The sequence below is a fragment of the Vicugna pacos genome, chromosome 9 (genome assembly GCF_048564905.1).
Source record: "Vicugna pacos chromosome 9, VicPac4, whole genome shotgun sequence".
Taxonomy (NCBI): Eukaryota; Metazoa; Chordata; class Mammalia; order Artiodactyla; family Camelidae; genus Vicugna; species Vicugna pacos.
The window spans coordinates 75,504,600-75,517,148 of record NC_132995.1 but is presented as its reverse complement, the minus strand read 5'-3'; the positions used below and the strand labels follow the sequence as shown (position 1 = coordinate 75,517,148).

Below are 12,549 nucleotides of genomic sequence, written 5' to 3'. Positions count from 1 at the left end.
GAGTTTTTATTTTCTCTGCTTGCTCACTTAGCACCTCAGCAAGTATTGCTCAGTTTCCTCCTGGGCTCCAGGCACTGTCCCAGGAGCTGAAGTGACCATGTACATTAAGCTCTACAGGCCACTGTGTTGGCTGCTGCATGCTCAGCGCCTAGAACAGTGCCAGGCACACCCTAGGTGCTCAGTCATATGGAAGAAATCGGCTTGAATAGAAACGGACAGTCTGCTGATGGTCGCCAACGCCACGCGTGCCCTGGCAGGGAGAGCTAGCGCACAGGCAGCTGGGACTCAGGCCAGGCGGGCCCTTATTCTGGTTTCATTCTATGAGAGGACTGATTTACGCAAGAAACTCGCACAGGTGGGAGAGAGCCAGAAATAACCCAGACCCCGATTTACTGACCCTCGTCAGTCTTCAGACTTAAACTCGCCTCAAGTGAGGCAGCTCGTCAGTCGCAGGTACTGCCTCCCCCCTCCAGTCTCCACGGAATCAGAGTGGTCAAGGCTGAACTGGGATGGCAGGACCCTGTCTTCACTTTATCAAGGGAACCAGTATCGGGAAGGTCAGTGGGTTTGCCAGAGTCACAGGGTGTGCTGGTGATGGCACCGTGACTAAGACTCAGTCTCTAGACTTAAGGCTTGCGATGTCTTTATTCATCTGGGAGCCTTCTAGCCTGTTTAAAAACAAAACAAAGCAAAACAAAACAAAACAACGGAAGCTCTCAGAATAAAGAGCCTATGCACGGGGGAGAACAGGGATTCTGCGTGGCAGGCGCTCAGGTTTGTACCCCTCGCTTCCCTGCTGAGAAGAAGGCACAGAAGGAAACGAAAAGGCCCGTGAAGACCAGAGCACCGGAGTTCACTCTCCTCTGGACGCTGCGTGTCTTCTTTACTCGTACACTCCGCCCCAGTCTCCTCCGGTGCCACCTCCCCCTGCAGACGAACACAAAGGTCTTTCCCAAAGTCCCTGCCTAAATGAAAAGCAACATGGAAGAGTCTTAATACTTTATTAACTTAAAACATCACTCTAATAAATATGTATTAACAAACATAATGCACTCCAGAAGGCTTAAAAACATTTAGAAACTTCAACAAAGTAAAAACACCACTTTTTGTCTCTTACATATGGAGGGTTCAAAGATTGAAGACAGAGCCTTCACTCTCACATGCCTGTTAGCTTAGACATCTTAAAAATACCAGTTTAACAATAAAAAAACTGAATATACACACGAGAACCTTTGAACTATCTGTTCAGCTATTTTTCAATTACGCTTGATAAAGTCCAAACGGTGAGAAGGGGAAATTCAAGATTCTATTTTGTCTTCTTAGAATTCCTCTGGAGAGAGAGAACAGACCCAGCTACCTGCAGGTGCGACGGTTAGCTTTTCGAAGGGCAGAGGCCAAGGCCAAGACTTTACCCTCTGGCTCCCCAGTACCCAGAACAGTACCACGGTAACTGGGGGTCGGGAGCATTTGCTAAGTAAATGGATGCATCATGTCCAAAGGCATCACTCTGCTTCCACCGCCTCTGAGGAAGCCTCTCCAGGCCTCCTGCAGGGAGGACCCCTAGTCTCCTCTCACCACCAAGTCCACTGTGCTTCTGCTCCTTCTTAGGGCAGGCACGACAGTGGATCTTGTAATTTCAAAAGTAGGACACTCCTTCCCCAAGTCAGTTTCTGAACCAGTCTTCAAACGGGAGAAAGGATTCCTCCGAGCTTCGTAGGCAGCACCCAACAGGAAGGGGTCGACAGGCTTCCCAGGAGAGTAAAAGCAAAACACTTGTTCTTCATTCCAGACGAAACATTAGCACGTGTCTGCCTTGCAAATGGTCGTCCCTCCTCTTCCATGCACGTGTAGAGCAGGTCAGAGAAGGAGGGAAGCAAGCTTAAGGACCGCCCTATCTGCCTGTGGGACAGGGCTGGGAGTGGGAAGGGCTGTAAGGCCCAAAGTTTTATCTGATCTCCTCTCGACTTTGAGACTGCAGGAGTGGAGAGGCCTATTTGGTGTGTCCAAAGTGCAGTGAGTCATTTGGTTCCCACTCCAGGCTGAGCTTTGAAAGGGTAACATCCCCTCTGGCGGCTCCAGGGAGGAGGGTGAAGGGGGATCTCGCTGGTGGGATCTGCGGAAGCTGCTGGTGGCAAGTGGGGGCTGCCCTCCGTAGTGTTGTGTAGCTGTGCGTGTGGCCAGGTGCTCATTTGAGCCCGTGCTGTGTCTCCCGGTGCCGCCTGAGGTCCACCTTCCTCTGGAAGCCCTTCCCACACAGGTCGCAGCCAAAGGGCTTGAAGCCTGTGTGCTTGCGGCTGTGGGTGATGAGGTTGGAGCTCTGGCTGAACGCCTTGCCGCACACCTGGCACTTGTGGGGCTTCTCACCTACCGGGATGGAACGGGGGAGGGGAGGAAGCGTGAGTCTGTGATGAGCTCGGGGGGACTCACTGTGACCCACATGTTCTTGGCAGCAGCTGGCTGCACCTCAGTCTATGGCCCTCAGGCAGCTTGGAGGGTGACGTGGGCGGCAACGCGAGTCCCGGGAAGCCACAGACATGCCGGGGGGAAAGGGAGACTTTCTGAGCCGGGGTTCCCAGCCAGAGGCCTCAAACCGTTTCCTGCTAAACGGAAACAGAGCAGAGGCCACGTGCCCTCCCCAGACTCGCAGCTGAATCTAGCCCGGGAGGACTCCCCTGACTTTAGAAGCAGAGAGCTCCCACGGCAGGTGTTCAGCACAAGGAGGGGGGGCGGGGGGGCGGGGGTTGCTGACTTTCAAACCATGTGACTGTTCTATTTGAGAGGAAGTTTTCAAATCTGAGTTTCCAAGTGGGTGTTGGTTTGTATGGACCAGTGAGCCTGCCTTCCTTCTTGCTCGTGGAGGACAACAGAATGTATCAGAAGTATGGGCAGTTCTCAAAGTCCTATTTTAAAATCTACATCTGGTCCCAAGGCACTTTTTAAGGTAGCTGACACTTTTCAATCTTGATTTTACTTTCTTTCCACGAGGTTAATCACAGGATTCTTTACATACCAGCAACTCTTTACCATTGATTAATAAATAACAGATAGAAACTAGGTTGTATTTTTCCAATATATGTGCTGTTTAACATTTGGGAAATAGGACGATTTTCCAAATAGCCTCACCATGGAACTATGGTCAGAGCTTGGCATTAGAAAAAAATGCAGAATAGATGAAGTCTGTTTTGCTGTGCCCCTTTCTATCTTCATGCTTCAGATTCCCTTGATACGGAACCACCCATCAAAACATATCCTATCCCCTTAGGGTTCAACAAATCTGGGAAACAAATTCTAACTCTAATGTAAATGTTTGATAAGGGTTTAATGTTTCATTCAGTCAAGATCTTAGTTGCATTTTGGTGAGTGCCTTGAATATCTTTACTTAAAAGGAGTGAGTTACACGGAAATTTCAGGCAAGGGGGCATGATTAAAGTAGGATATCTTTCTAGGTTTTCTGATGAGGGCTTCTAAATGCCCAAGCATATTTACAAACATCAGTGCTGGTTGTTTGGGACACACTGCTATTTATTTTAAGTCAGTATTCATATTCTGAAGCAAAATAAAATTACAGGTCTCATATATCTCTTATAAATGCTTTGTTGACTATTAAAGAGAGTGCTCCAGGCCTTCAAACCACACCACACACAATCAGAATGTTAGGGAAAGAGTGGAAGCCAGAGCATTCCACAGCCCCATGACTTAGTCTCAGTCCGACCTTTGGTAAATCATTCCATTTTTCTGAGTTTCAGAATAGTAAGAGCAGCTCCTTGTACTTTATGGGACGGCAGTGAGAATCAAATAAAGTGATAGATCTGAAAGCACTTTGTAAATGATAAAGCATTATAATAGGTAAAGAATCATGACTATTATGCAGAACTTGCTGATGTTTTGAGAAAGGTTGATATTAAGTGAATAGAAGCTCTCTATACTTATCAATCCCCTTGACTCTGACAGTAGAAGGCAATAAACAATGGTCAAGAGCATAGCCGTCTGAGAGCAGACAGACCTGAATTTGAGTCCTGGCCCTGCTACTTGCTAGCAGTACGGCCCTGGGGCAAGTTACCTAACCCTTCTGTGCCTCATTTTCCTCATCGATAAAATGGGGGTAAGGAATAGTCTCTATCTCCCTGGGTTGCTTTGAGCATAAAATGAGATCATGCATTTAAAAAGTGCTTAGCAGAAAGCCCAGTAATTTCCTCCCCAATCAGAATAAGCCATTAGACTCCTAAAAATGCAGCCAACAGGCCACATGTAAGTCCCTCCCCCCAAAAGCTGGGTGGTAGCCTAGAGAAAGCCTCAGTCTCTAGGTGAACATTTACAGCAACGCTCTGAAAGGACCAGAGAGCTTCATATTTCACCTAGAGCAGGCAGCAGCAGGAGCAGCTGCTAAACTAGTGGAAAATATTCTTTGCAAGGATAGAGAACCTGCAGCTGAGCTGCTCAGTGGCTCTTCAGCTACACCCCCAAATCAAGGCCCCTCTGGGGAGAACCAGGTATGTAAGTGAACCTAAGAGAATCTACCTCCTTGTTTTCTGTAATGTGCTGCAGTGATTAACTCCATCTGGAAGGCCCACATCCTCCACTCATTCCAGAAACAGAGTATCACAAAGGAGGTGAATCACGCTGGCCTCAGGAGACGAACAACGGCCCCCACCACCCATCCTTCACCAGGGGCTTCTTCCAAGCCAAGGGCCTTCAGCTCACCCGTGTGGATGAAGGTGTGTTTCTTCATGTCCGACTTCTGGTGGAACCTCTTGCCACAGTACTGACAGGGGTAGGGCCGGGTGTCTGAGTGGATGAGCAGGTGTGTGGACAGCGTAGACGACCTCTTGAAGCTCTTGCCACAGATCTTACAGTCAAAGCTCCGTTCCTGTGGAGAGAAAGATGTGGCACCCCTACTGCAACCATCTAGGCCGCCATTCCCCCCGCCCCCACCCTGCCCCGAAGTCCCCAACGCCAGGGCTCTGCCTGCCTTCAGACTGCCCTTCCACGTGGCCTGCCCCATCATCCTCGCTCCTCCTCACTGACTTCCAGCCTCCACCCTCCCCACCCTAATCCTCTACGCCTTCAACACGTTTTCCACCCAAACACTTTTCACCCGCAACCCTCCACACCCCATGGCAATGATGTATCCCCACCCTGCTTTTTTGACACCTGTTTACAAACACTTCTCCACCCTCCTCAACAGGAGGCTCAGACCTCAGGCACTGGAGTTGCCCCCACCAGCCAGTGTAGGCATTGAAGGAGATGGGAAATACTCTTTTTAGTAAGTAAGCCTCTGTAAGTAAGCATTCTCCTGCCGTAGTTCCTGTGTACTTGTTTGCTTTCCCACCACTCTCTCTCAGCCAAACTGCTATCTCCAGTGGGGGCGTCCTGTCAGAGACCCAGTGTGTTACTGAATTCTTACATGCCTGGCACCTGGAAGTTGGGCAACAAAATTTTTATAAATGAATAAACGAAAGAAAAGCAGGACAAATACTGGACGCTATAAATAAGCTGAGATTCCTTCTTTTCAGTCGGGAGGAGTCGGTGCAGATTAAGTGACTGCCATTTGATGAAAAGGAAGGAGGCCAAGAAACGGAGCTAATAAATCTGATGTATCAGCTGCAAGAGCGCATACAAGCCCTTCTCAAACCCAAAGTAATGATGGGGATCACATTCTGGAGGCTCACAATGATGTGACACCAAACTCTAGGGCTGCCTCGAGGCCTGAGCCGGCCACCACGCGCCTTCCCTGCACGCCTACGTCCGAGCAGAGGGCCACGGCGGAGGAGACGGGGCAGTCCCGGGGAAGTCCAAGGAGAGAGCTGCCGAGCGGAGGGCGGCGGGCGCTGCGCAGGGAAGGGGCGCTGCCCGCCCGCGGAAACCTGGGCGGGGCGGCGCGGCGCGGCCGTGCGCCCCGCGCTTACCTGCGAGTGCACGGCCTTGTGCTGCTCCAGGCTCACCGCGTGCCCGAAGGTCTTGCCGCACATCTCGCACGCGAACGGTCTCGTGCCGCTGTGGGACCTGCGCACGTGCACCTCGAGCCCGTGCGGTGTGGAGAACACCTGAGGCGGGTGGGGCCGGGAGAGGGCGCTGAGCGGGGCCGAGGCGCGCGGGCGCGGGCGGGGGGCCGGGGGGCGGCGCGGGCACGGGGTCGGACAGGCCAGGCGCGCGGGGGCCTCACCTTGCTGCACTTGATGCACTTGTAGGAGCCGCCGCCCAGCAGCAGGCGGGTGCACAGCAGCTCCGACTCCACCTTGACGCCGGCGCCCTGGTCTGCGTGCAGCCCGTGGCCGCGCCCCGGGTACAGCCCGCCCGCCGCCGGCCTCTCGTACAGTCCTGTCGCCGCGGGCCCGAAGTCGCCGTAGAGGCCCGGGCCCGCGCCGCCGGCAGCGCCGCTCCCCGCGCCGCCTCCCCCGGGCGCCCCGGCGCCCGCGCCGCCCGCAGCCCGCTCCGGGCCGTACAGCGCCGCGGGGTGGCCTGGTTCCGGGGCGCGCTCGCAGAAGAGGCCCAGGCCGGCGCCGCGCTCCAGGGCCGCGCAAGGCCGGCAGCTCTGCACCAGGTGCCGGAGGTCGGAGCCCGCCAGGCCGCTCCACGAGTACGGCTTGAAGGGCAGCGCGAAGGGCTGAGCCTCGTCCAGCGACGGGCACACCGATTTCTCCGAGGCTGTGGAGGCACGAGGGGGTGTCCAGTCAGATCGGGCTTAAAACCGCGGAGCGGAAGCCGCCCGGCGGCGTCGGCCAGGCGGCGTGTCTGCGGACTGCCCGGCACCCAGCATTTGTGCCGCAGCCCTGCGCCCGGCGCCGCGCTGGGTGCCTAAAACGCCCCCAGGATCCAACACGGGCCGGTGCCTGGGGCCTTGAGGACCCTTGGAGGCAGCCAAGCAAGCAAACAGAAAATTAAAATGACACCGAGTGAGGAGAGAGGTAAATTCCGTGCCAGGTTAAGAGCGTCTTTTCTGGCCAGACCAGCACACCTGGTGCTCCCACAGAGAAAGGCGCGACTCGCTTCAAAGCAGCGCTGAGCCGAGCGGACCTGCGCGGGAGGAGGCGGCCGCCCCCGCCCTGGACAGCGCCCGTGGGCGGGCGCTCTCCCGGCCCCTGCGTGTGGTGTTCCCACTCCGTCCTTTTTCTTTCCCGGAATCGATAAGGAGGGAAGAAGAGAAGCAATAAATGCGGCCCGGCCTACCCTAGACGTGTCTGTCTCGGGGGGGGGGGGGGGGGGGACGAGAAGGCGTTAACATTCCTCAAAGTTAGTAAATACCCAGTGCAGGTAGCAAAGGGGCAGCTGGAAGAAGCCTTGGGTCTTGAACTGCCTGTCAAGTACTTCCATTCCCACTCTCGTCATAGTTTGACAGGAGAAAACCCCACAAATTTCTTAGAGAATAATTTACAATTTAAGGTTTGGCCACCTCCTGCAAGGCGACCAGCTTTGTGAATTCGCGGCCTTCTGCACCCCCACCCGTGTAAATGTTGCTAAAACCAGAAACCCAATATGTACTTTTCTCTAACTGCATATGGATTTACAAATCAAATCTGTTCACACACACCGCAGAGTGCAGTCCAGGCTGGCCGCTTCAGTAAGAAGCTGCGCTTTGAGTTTCCGTCAGAGATTCCGGCGGCACTCAGGCCTTGCGGGACGGTGTCCTGCATAGCCGAGGACTCTCGGGCCGCCAGATCCCAGAAGGACTCTCTGGAGCTACGGTTTTAGCCACGTCGATCACTGAGCGTGGGATGGGGCTGGGGATATCTTCTAAAACTGTTAAATGAGATCTGGAAATAACTGGCCCTTGGCTCTCCTTCCGGCACCCAAGATTCGCCCCCATCCAAAGTGCGGTTACTCAGTTTGCGAGAGACTCGGTTGCTGGCTGTAAATGAAACCCGTAGGTTGGTCCGCAAGGCTGGGCTAAGCCGGCAGAACGAAAAATGAAATAGGCCCCCAATCCACGCCTGCGAAAACACAGCGGGGAGCCGAGATTTTGGTCCGGGACCAGTCCCTTCCGCTTGGCGCCTAGCTCTGTCAGGTCCAGCGCCACGGGAGCGAGCATAATTTTTAAACGCAACGACTCTTTTCTCTCAGACTGCCCAGGTCTCCGTAGGAGACTTTGGGGTCTGGGTCCTGGGATCTCAGTTCTTTCTAAACAATCAGCTCTGGTCGGAAAACGAAAAGTCGACGTTGCTGCCTGAGACGACTTATTTATTTTCTCTCACCCACCGGCTCGGTGCAAACAAATATTAGCAATGCACAGCCCAGGTCCCACTGTCTCCGATCCAGACCCCAGACCCTGCAAGCAGGCTCTTAGTCGTAGAGAACCCGGCGCCTCCCTGTTTAGCCTTTCTGTGCCCGAAGTCGCGCGGGTTCATTCTTTACCGCGGGGTCCGTGCCTCCCAAAGGGTCCCTACCTGGAGACACAGAGGGCGACGGAGGCCTCCAGAAGTCTTCAAACTCGGAGCTCCGATCGCACACGCTGCCCTCACAGCTGCCAGGGGACGCGGAGGCTCTGTCAGGGGCCTCGGTCAGCTGAGACTCGGGGGACAAACGGCCCCGGGGCTCCGCCTTCGCCCCACCTGCGCTCGAGGTGCTGTCTGCGGAGAGGAGGTAGGACAGGGACTCAGGCTGGGTCTGGTGGGCTTGATGGCTTTTAAGTGGTGGCCGCCCAGACAGTGGCACCTGGGCTCCCTCTTCTCACCCCAGACCTGGCCGGAACACTCCGGGATCCAGGAGCGGGAGCAGAGAGGCCTTGGCACCTAGGCGACGAGGCCGGAAGGAACCCGAACGGTAGGAAACCGAAAAAGGGCAGTAAAGGGGCGTCAGGATCGCCCTTCCCGGTTCCTGAGGGATGCTGTGGCGGGGCGCAGTCTATGGCCCCGGAAGCAGCCCGGCCCGGCGCGCGCGCGCCCCGCACCTGCTCCGCCCGGCGCCAGCACATTTTCCAGGCGGAGAGAATAGTCGGGTCCCGGGGAGCGCGGCTGGTGGTAACTGTGAGCCTTCTTGCTCTTGACAAGGAACGAACGCGGCATGGTGGTCGGGCGCGCTCCCCACTCGGTTCCAAGGGTTCCTGAAGCCGCAGTCAGCCCACCGTTACCCGAATTCTTGCTCAGCCCCAGCCAGGCGGAGACCTGCGAGAGGAGAACAGGGTAGAAACGCAGGGTCAGCACGCTCCGGGGCCCGGGACTGGGCAGCCGAGCAGAGAGAGAGCTCGGGCCGGGGAGGAGGGAAGAAGGCCCGGGGGAGGTGGGGCTTGCCCCCCCCTGCACTACGCTCACCAGGTGGCACTCGGACAGGTGGCGCGAGCCCGCCGCCGCCACAGCTCATCAGTGAAACCCTTCCCCGGGCCCACACTCAGGCCTCTTCTTTCTGTCCTGCCCACGCCCCTCCCCTTCCCTAGCAAAACTCGCTGTGGTAAACTCTCGGAAAGCCGGTGTCCCCAACGGGCCAGTTACCCCGACTCAACCACTCACTGCCTGCCTGAGTACGGGGAGGAAGGAGTAGAAGCGCAGATCAGTTTAGGGCGAGGGGATGTGTCGATGGCCGCAGACCAGGTTGAGGCAAAGAGCCAAGCCCTCCAAGAGCCAGTTACAGACTTCAGTGAAAGGGGGCAGGGACGCGACACCTCGGGCTGGCTTTAGAGCCAGGTTGAGGGGACAGCAGCAGAAGGCCTGGGGCCATTAAAGGCCGAAGAAAGGAGGCAGGGAGGTAGTGTGCAGGTGGCAAAGGACCGATCCCTGCACCGAGAAGTCGCTTCCCAGCGATCTTGATCGGCGCTCACTCGTGCCCCACGCAGGAGAAACGTTGGTTTGGAGACGCGAGTGCAGAGGTAACAGGCAGGGTTCGGGACAAGACACTCCAGACTATGGAGATCCAGCCTCGGAAACCAAGTCACGGGAAAAAGCACTTTCCGTTCTGCTCACCAAAAACCTTACCCTGGGGAAGTCGAGCCGGATTCGCGCGCGGTGGCTGGGAAACGCGCGGTGTCCGGAGTCCGCGGAGAACCAACAGTTTAGAGGACGCAGGAAAGCGCAGGCTGCTCCGGCAGTAGCCACAGAGCCGGGCTGCGGGCGCGGGCCTGGGAGGGAGCTGGCTGCCTGCTACGCTGCTCTCATTAACCCCCCAATCAGTTCACATAATCCCGGGGTCGAAACCTGAGCCCGGCGGGGAGGCGGGGCAGCGCCTCCGGCTCCTGCTCTGGGCTCGATCCGGGGGCGGGACCAGGCGGGCTAGGAGGTATGGGCAAAACGAATCTGCCTTCCTCTCGGGGTGAAGGCGATGGGGGCCGGGTTCATGTGCGAGCTACAAGCTCTTCGGGCGCCGCGGTCTTCCGAGGTCTTGTCTAGTTCAGGGAGCAACAGGGGCGCTGGGCATCCCGGGCCGGAGCAGGACCCTCTCGCGCTCGTGCTTCGCGCGTTAGGCTGCCTGACCAGGGGCCGCGCGGCTCCCAGGGCAGGATGTAGGACAGGGTCTAGGTCTGCCCGCCGGCTCTCTGGGCTCAAAACGGATTCTCTTCGCACGCCCTACTGCGTCCCCTTCCCCAGAGGAATAGTGGGGACAAGCTTGGGAGAAAAGACGGCTGGGACAAGTAGCGAAGTCCCAAGCGGCGTCTCCCGCGTCCTAAACGCCAGGAGGCTCCTAGGGGTAAGGGTGCCTCCCGCTTGTATCCGGGAGGATACAAGGACCTGGGCTTCAGGATGCTGGGCTGCCCTAGCGCGCGGTTGTGCCTTCATTTTCCCCTGAGCCCCGGCGTGAGCCCTTCGGTCGGCTGTATAGTTAAACACCACAAACGCAAAACCCAGTTTCTTAAACAACCATGAAACTCAGAGGAAAAGGAAAACTGGGTGAAAAAGTCCCGAGGGCCCTGCGGCCTGGGTCTGCGTTGGCGCGCAGCGGGCGGGGGCGGGGAGGCAGGGGGTGAGCTGCCGCCGCCGCCGCTGAATCTGGGCTGGGACCGCGCGGTATCGTTCAGGCCGGCGCGGAAGCAGACCCCCGGCCCGGGCCGCGGCCCCGCGCCTCTCTCGCACCCCGGCTGGCTCTGTCTGTTCTTGGGAGGGTGGAATCGGTGGAGGAGCAGTAGGGCCGAGGGCTGAGCGCGTGGGAAGGCGACCTCTCGCAGCAGCTGGCGGCCAGGGGCGGAGCGGGGCGGGTCGGGCCCGTTAGCGCGCGCGGGCTGGCCGGGCCTGGCTTCACCGTCAGGTCCTGGGAAGGCGGGAGCGCGAGGTGCGGAGCGGGCAGCCTCCTGGGCCCAGTTGCCACTGCCTCCCGACTAGATGTTTCCTTCCCGGTGGATCTCGCGCCCCTGCAGAACTACCAACAGCCTGGCGAGCGTCCTTTGCGCCAGACCCCAGCCCCGCGGTGCGGGTCGCGCGGGGACCCAGAGGATAGCCCTCTCCGAGCTCCTCAAGGGCGGCCGGCCGCCGGTGGGAACCCCGCGGCGCCCTCTGGTCACCCCCGCAGTGCGGGCGCCCTGCCTGGTCCCGCGGCCGCCCCCGCCAGGGTGGGAGGTGCAGCGGACCTACCTGCGGGGTCAGGGCGCGGGCACCGAGCTCCGAGAGTTTTCAAACTGAGTTGCTTTCAGGAGAGACCGCGCTCTCTCTCTCTTTTTCAATCTCCTTCCGAGCTCAGCCCCCAAAGCCACAAGCTTCACTTCCTGAGCGTTAAGGAGCAGCTCGCTTAGCCCTGTCAGACCTCCCCCCCCCCAATCCCCCCAGCCCCCGTCGGGCGGCGGGGCGCGCTCCTCCTTTGCGCAAGGGGGCAGGAGGCGGACGGGGGCCCGGCTTTTCCAGCCGCCCTCCCCGGCCGCCTTCCCCATGTTTTCTCTGTGGGGCGGCGGGAGATGGGGAGACTCGGAGGGCCCAGAGACCCAGGCACTAGAAATGACTCGAAAGAAAACGAACTATTCTTGGCTCCTGGGAGACTTCCGCAGCGAGAAGAAGTCACAGATTCAGGACACAGATTGCTTGGAGCACCGGCAGTGGGAGCGCCCTGCTCCGAGGAGGTCTCCCCGCCCATCCGTCCCGGGACACCCCCCCCAACCCCGCCGCCTGCCTGGGCTGCGTCGCCCCCGGGTCGGGACCGTGAATCACCGGCCCGCGGTGCCGCCGGCCTGGAGCCCGGCGAGTGGCCGCGGCGTCCGCAGAGCGAAACCTGCCCCGCGGCCCCGAAATAGCTTGTTGTGGAAACACTTCGGGATAAATACGCCCAGCAAGGCTGAAAATACCTTGACACCCAATCCCAGAGGTTTGCTCATTTCCCTTCGGATTTAGGTAATGGTTAAATTTGGAAGAGGTGGGCGAGCGCCGAGCCCCCGGCCGAGAGGGCGCTGGCGGCGCGTCCCACGGGCGCCCGGCTGGGCTGGCGGGCGCGCCCTCCCCGCGCCGCGCACACCCGCGCTGGGCCGGGGCCGCTCGGCCGGCGGCTGTAGCTTCCGGTGGTTGGAGCTGCGAAATTAAAGACCGCGCGGGCGGCAGCGGCGGCGGCGGCGGCGGCTCGACTGAGCCCGCCCTGCCCGGGCCAGCCGGGGAGAGCCGTGCCCCAGGCGCGGGCCCGCCGCCGCCTGCCGTCCGCCCTGGCGCTCGG

At 58.3% G+C, this 12,549-nt stretch overlaps 1 protein-coding gene across 2 annotated transcripts; it reads right to left on the bottom strand.

Moving 5' to 3' along the window:
• Nucleotides 1-1,023: 1,023 nt before the first annotated feature.
• On the bottom strand, nt 1,024-11,597 carry GFI1 (growth factor independent 1 transcriptional repressor). Of its 2 annotated transcripts, none has more exons than XM_072968262.1 (7): nt 11,490-11,597; nt 8,885-9,098; nt 8,382-8,564; nt 6,164-6,645; nt 5,907-6,044; nt 4,702-4,867; nt 1,024-2,364 (listed from the first exon to the last, which is right to left on the bottom strand). In XM_072968262.1, exons 2-7 carry the CDS (start codon nt 8,997-8,999, stop codon nt 2,186-2,188), a joined length of 1,263 nt encoding a protein of 420 aa, XP_072824363.1. In that variant the 5' UTR covers nt 9,000-9,098; nt 11,490-11,597; the 3' UTR covers nt 1,024-2,185. The 2 variants fall into 2 exon arrangements, with proteins under 2 accessions (XP_072824363.1, XP_072824364.1); XM_072968263.1 differs by lacking the exon at nt 11,490-11,597 and adding an exon at nt 9,903-10,030.
• Nucleotides 11,598-12,549: the final 952 nt, after the last annotated feature.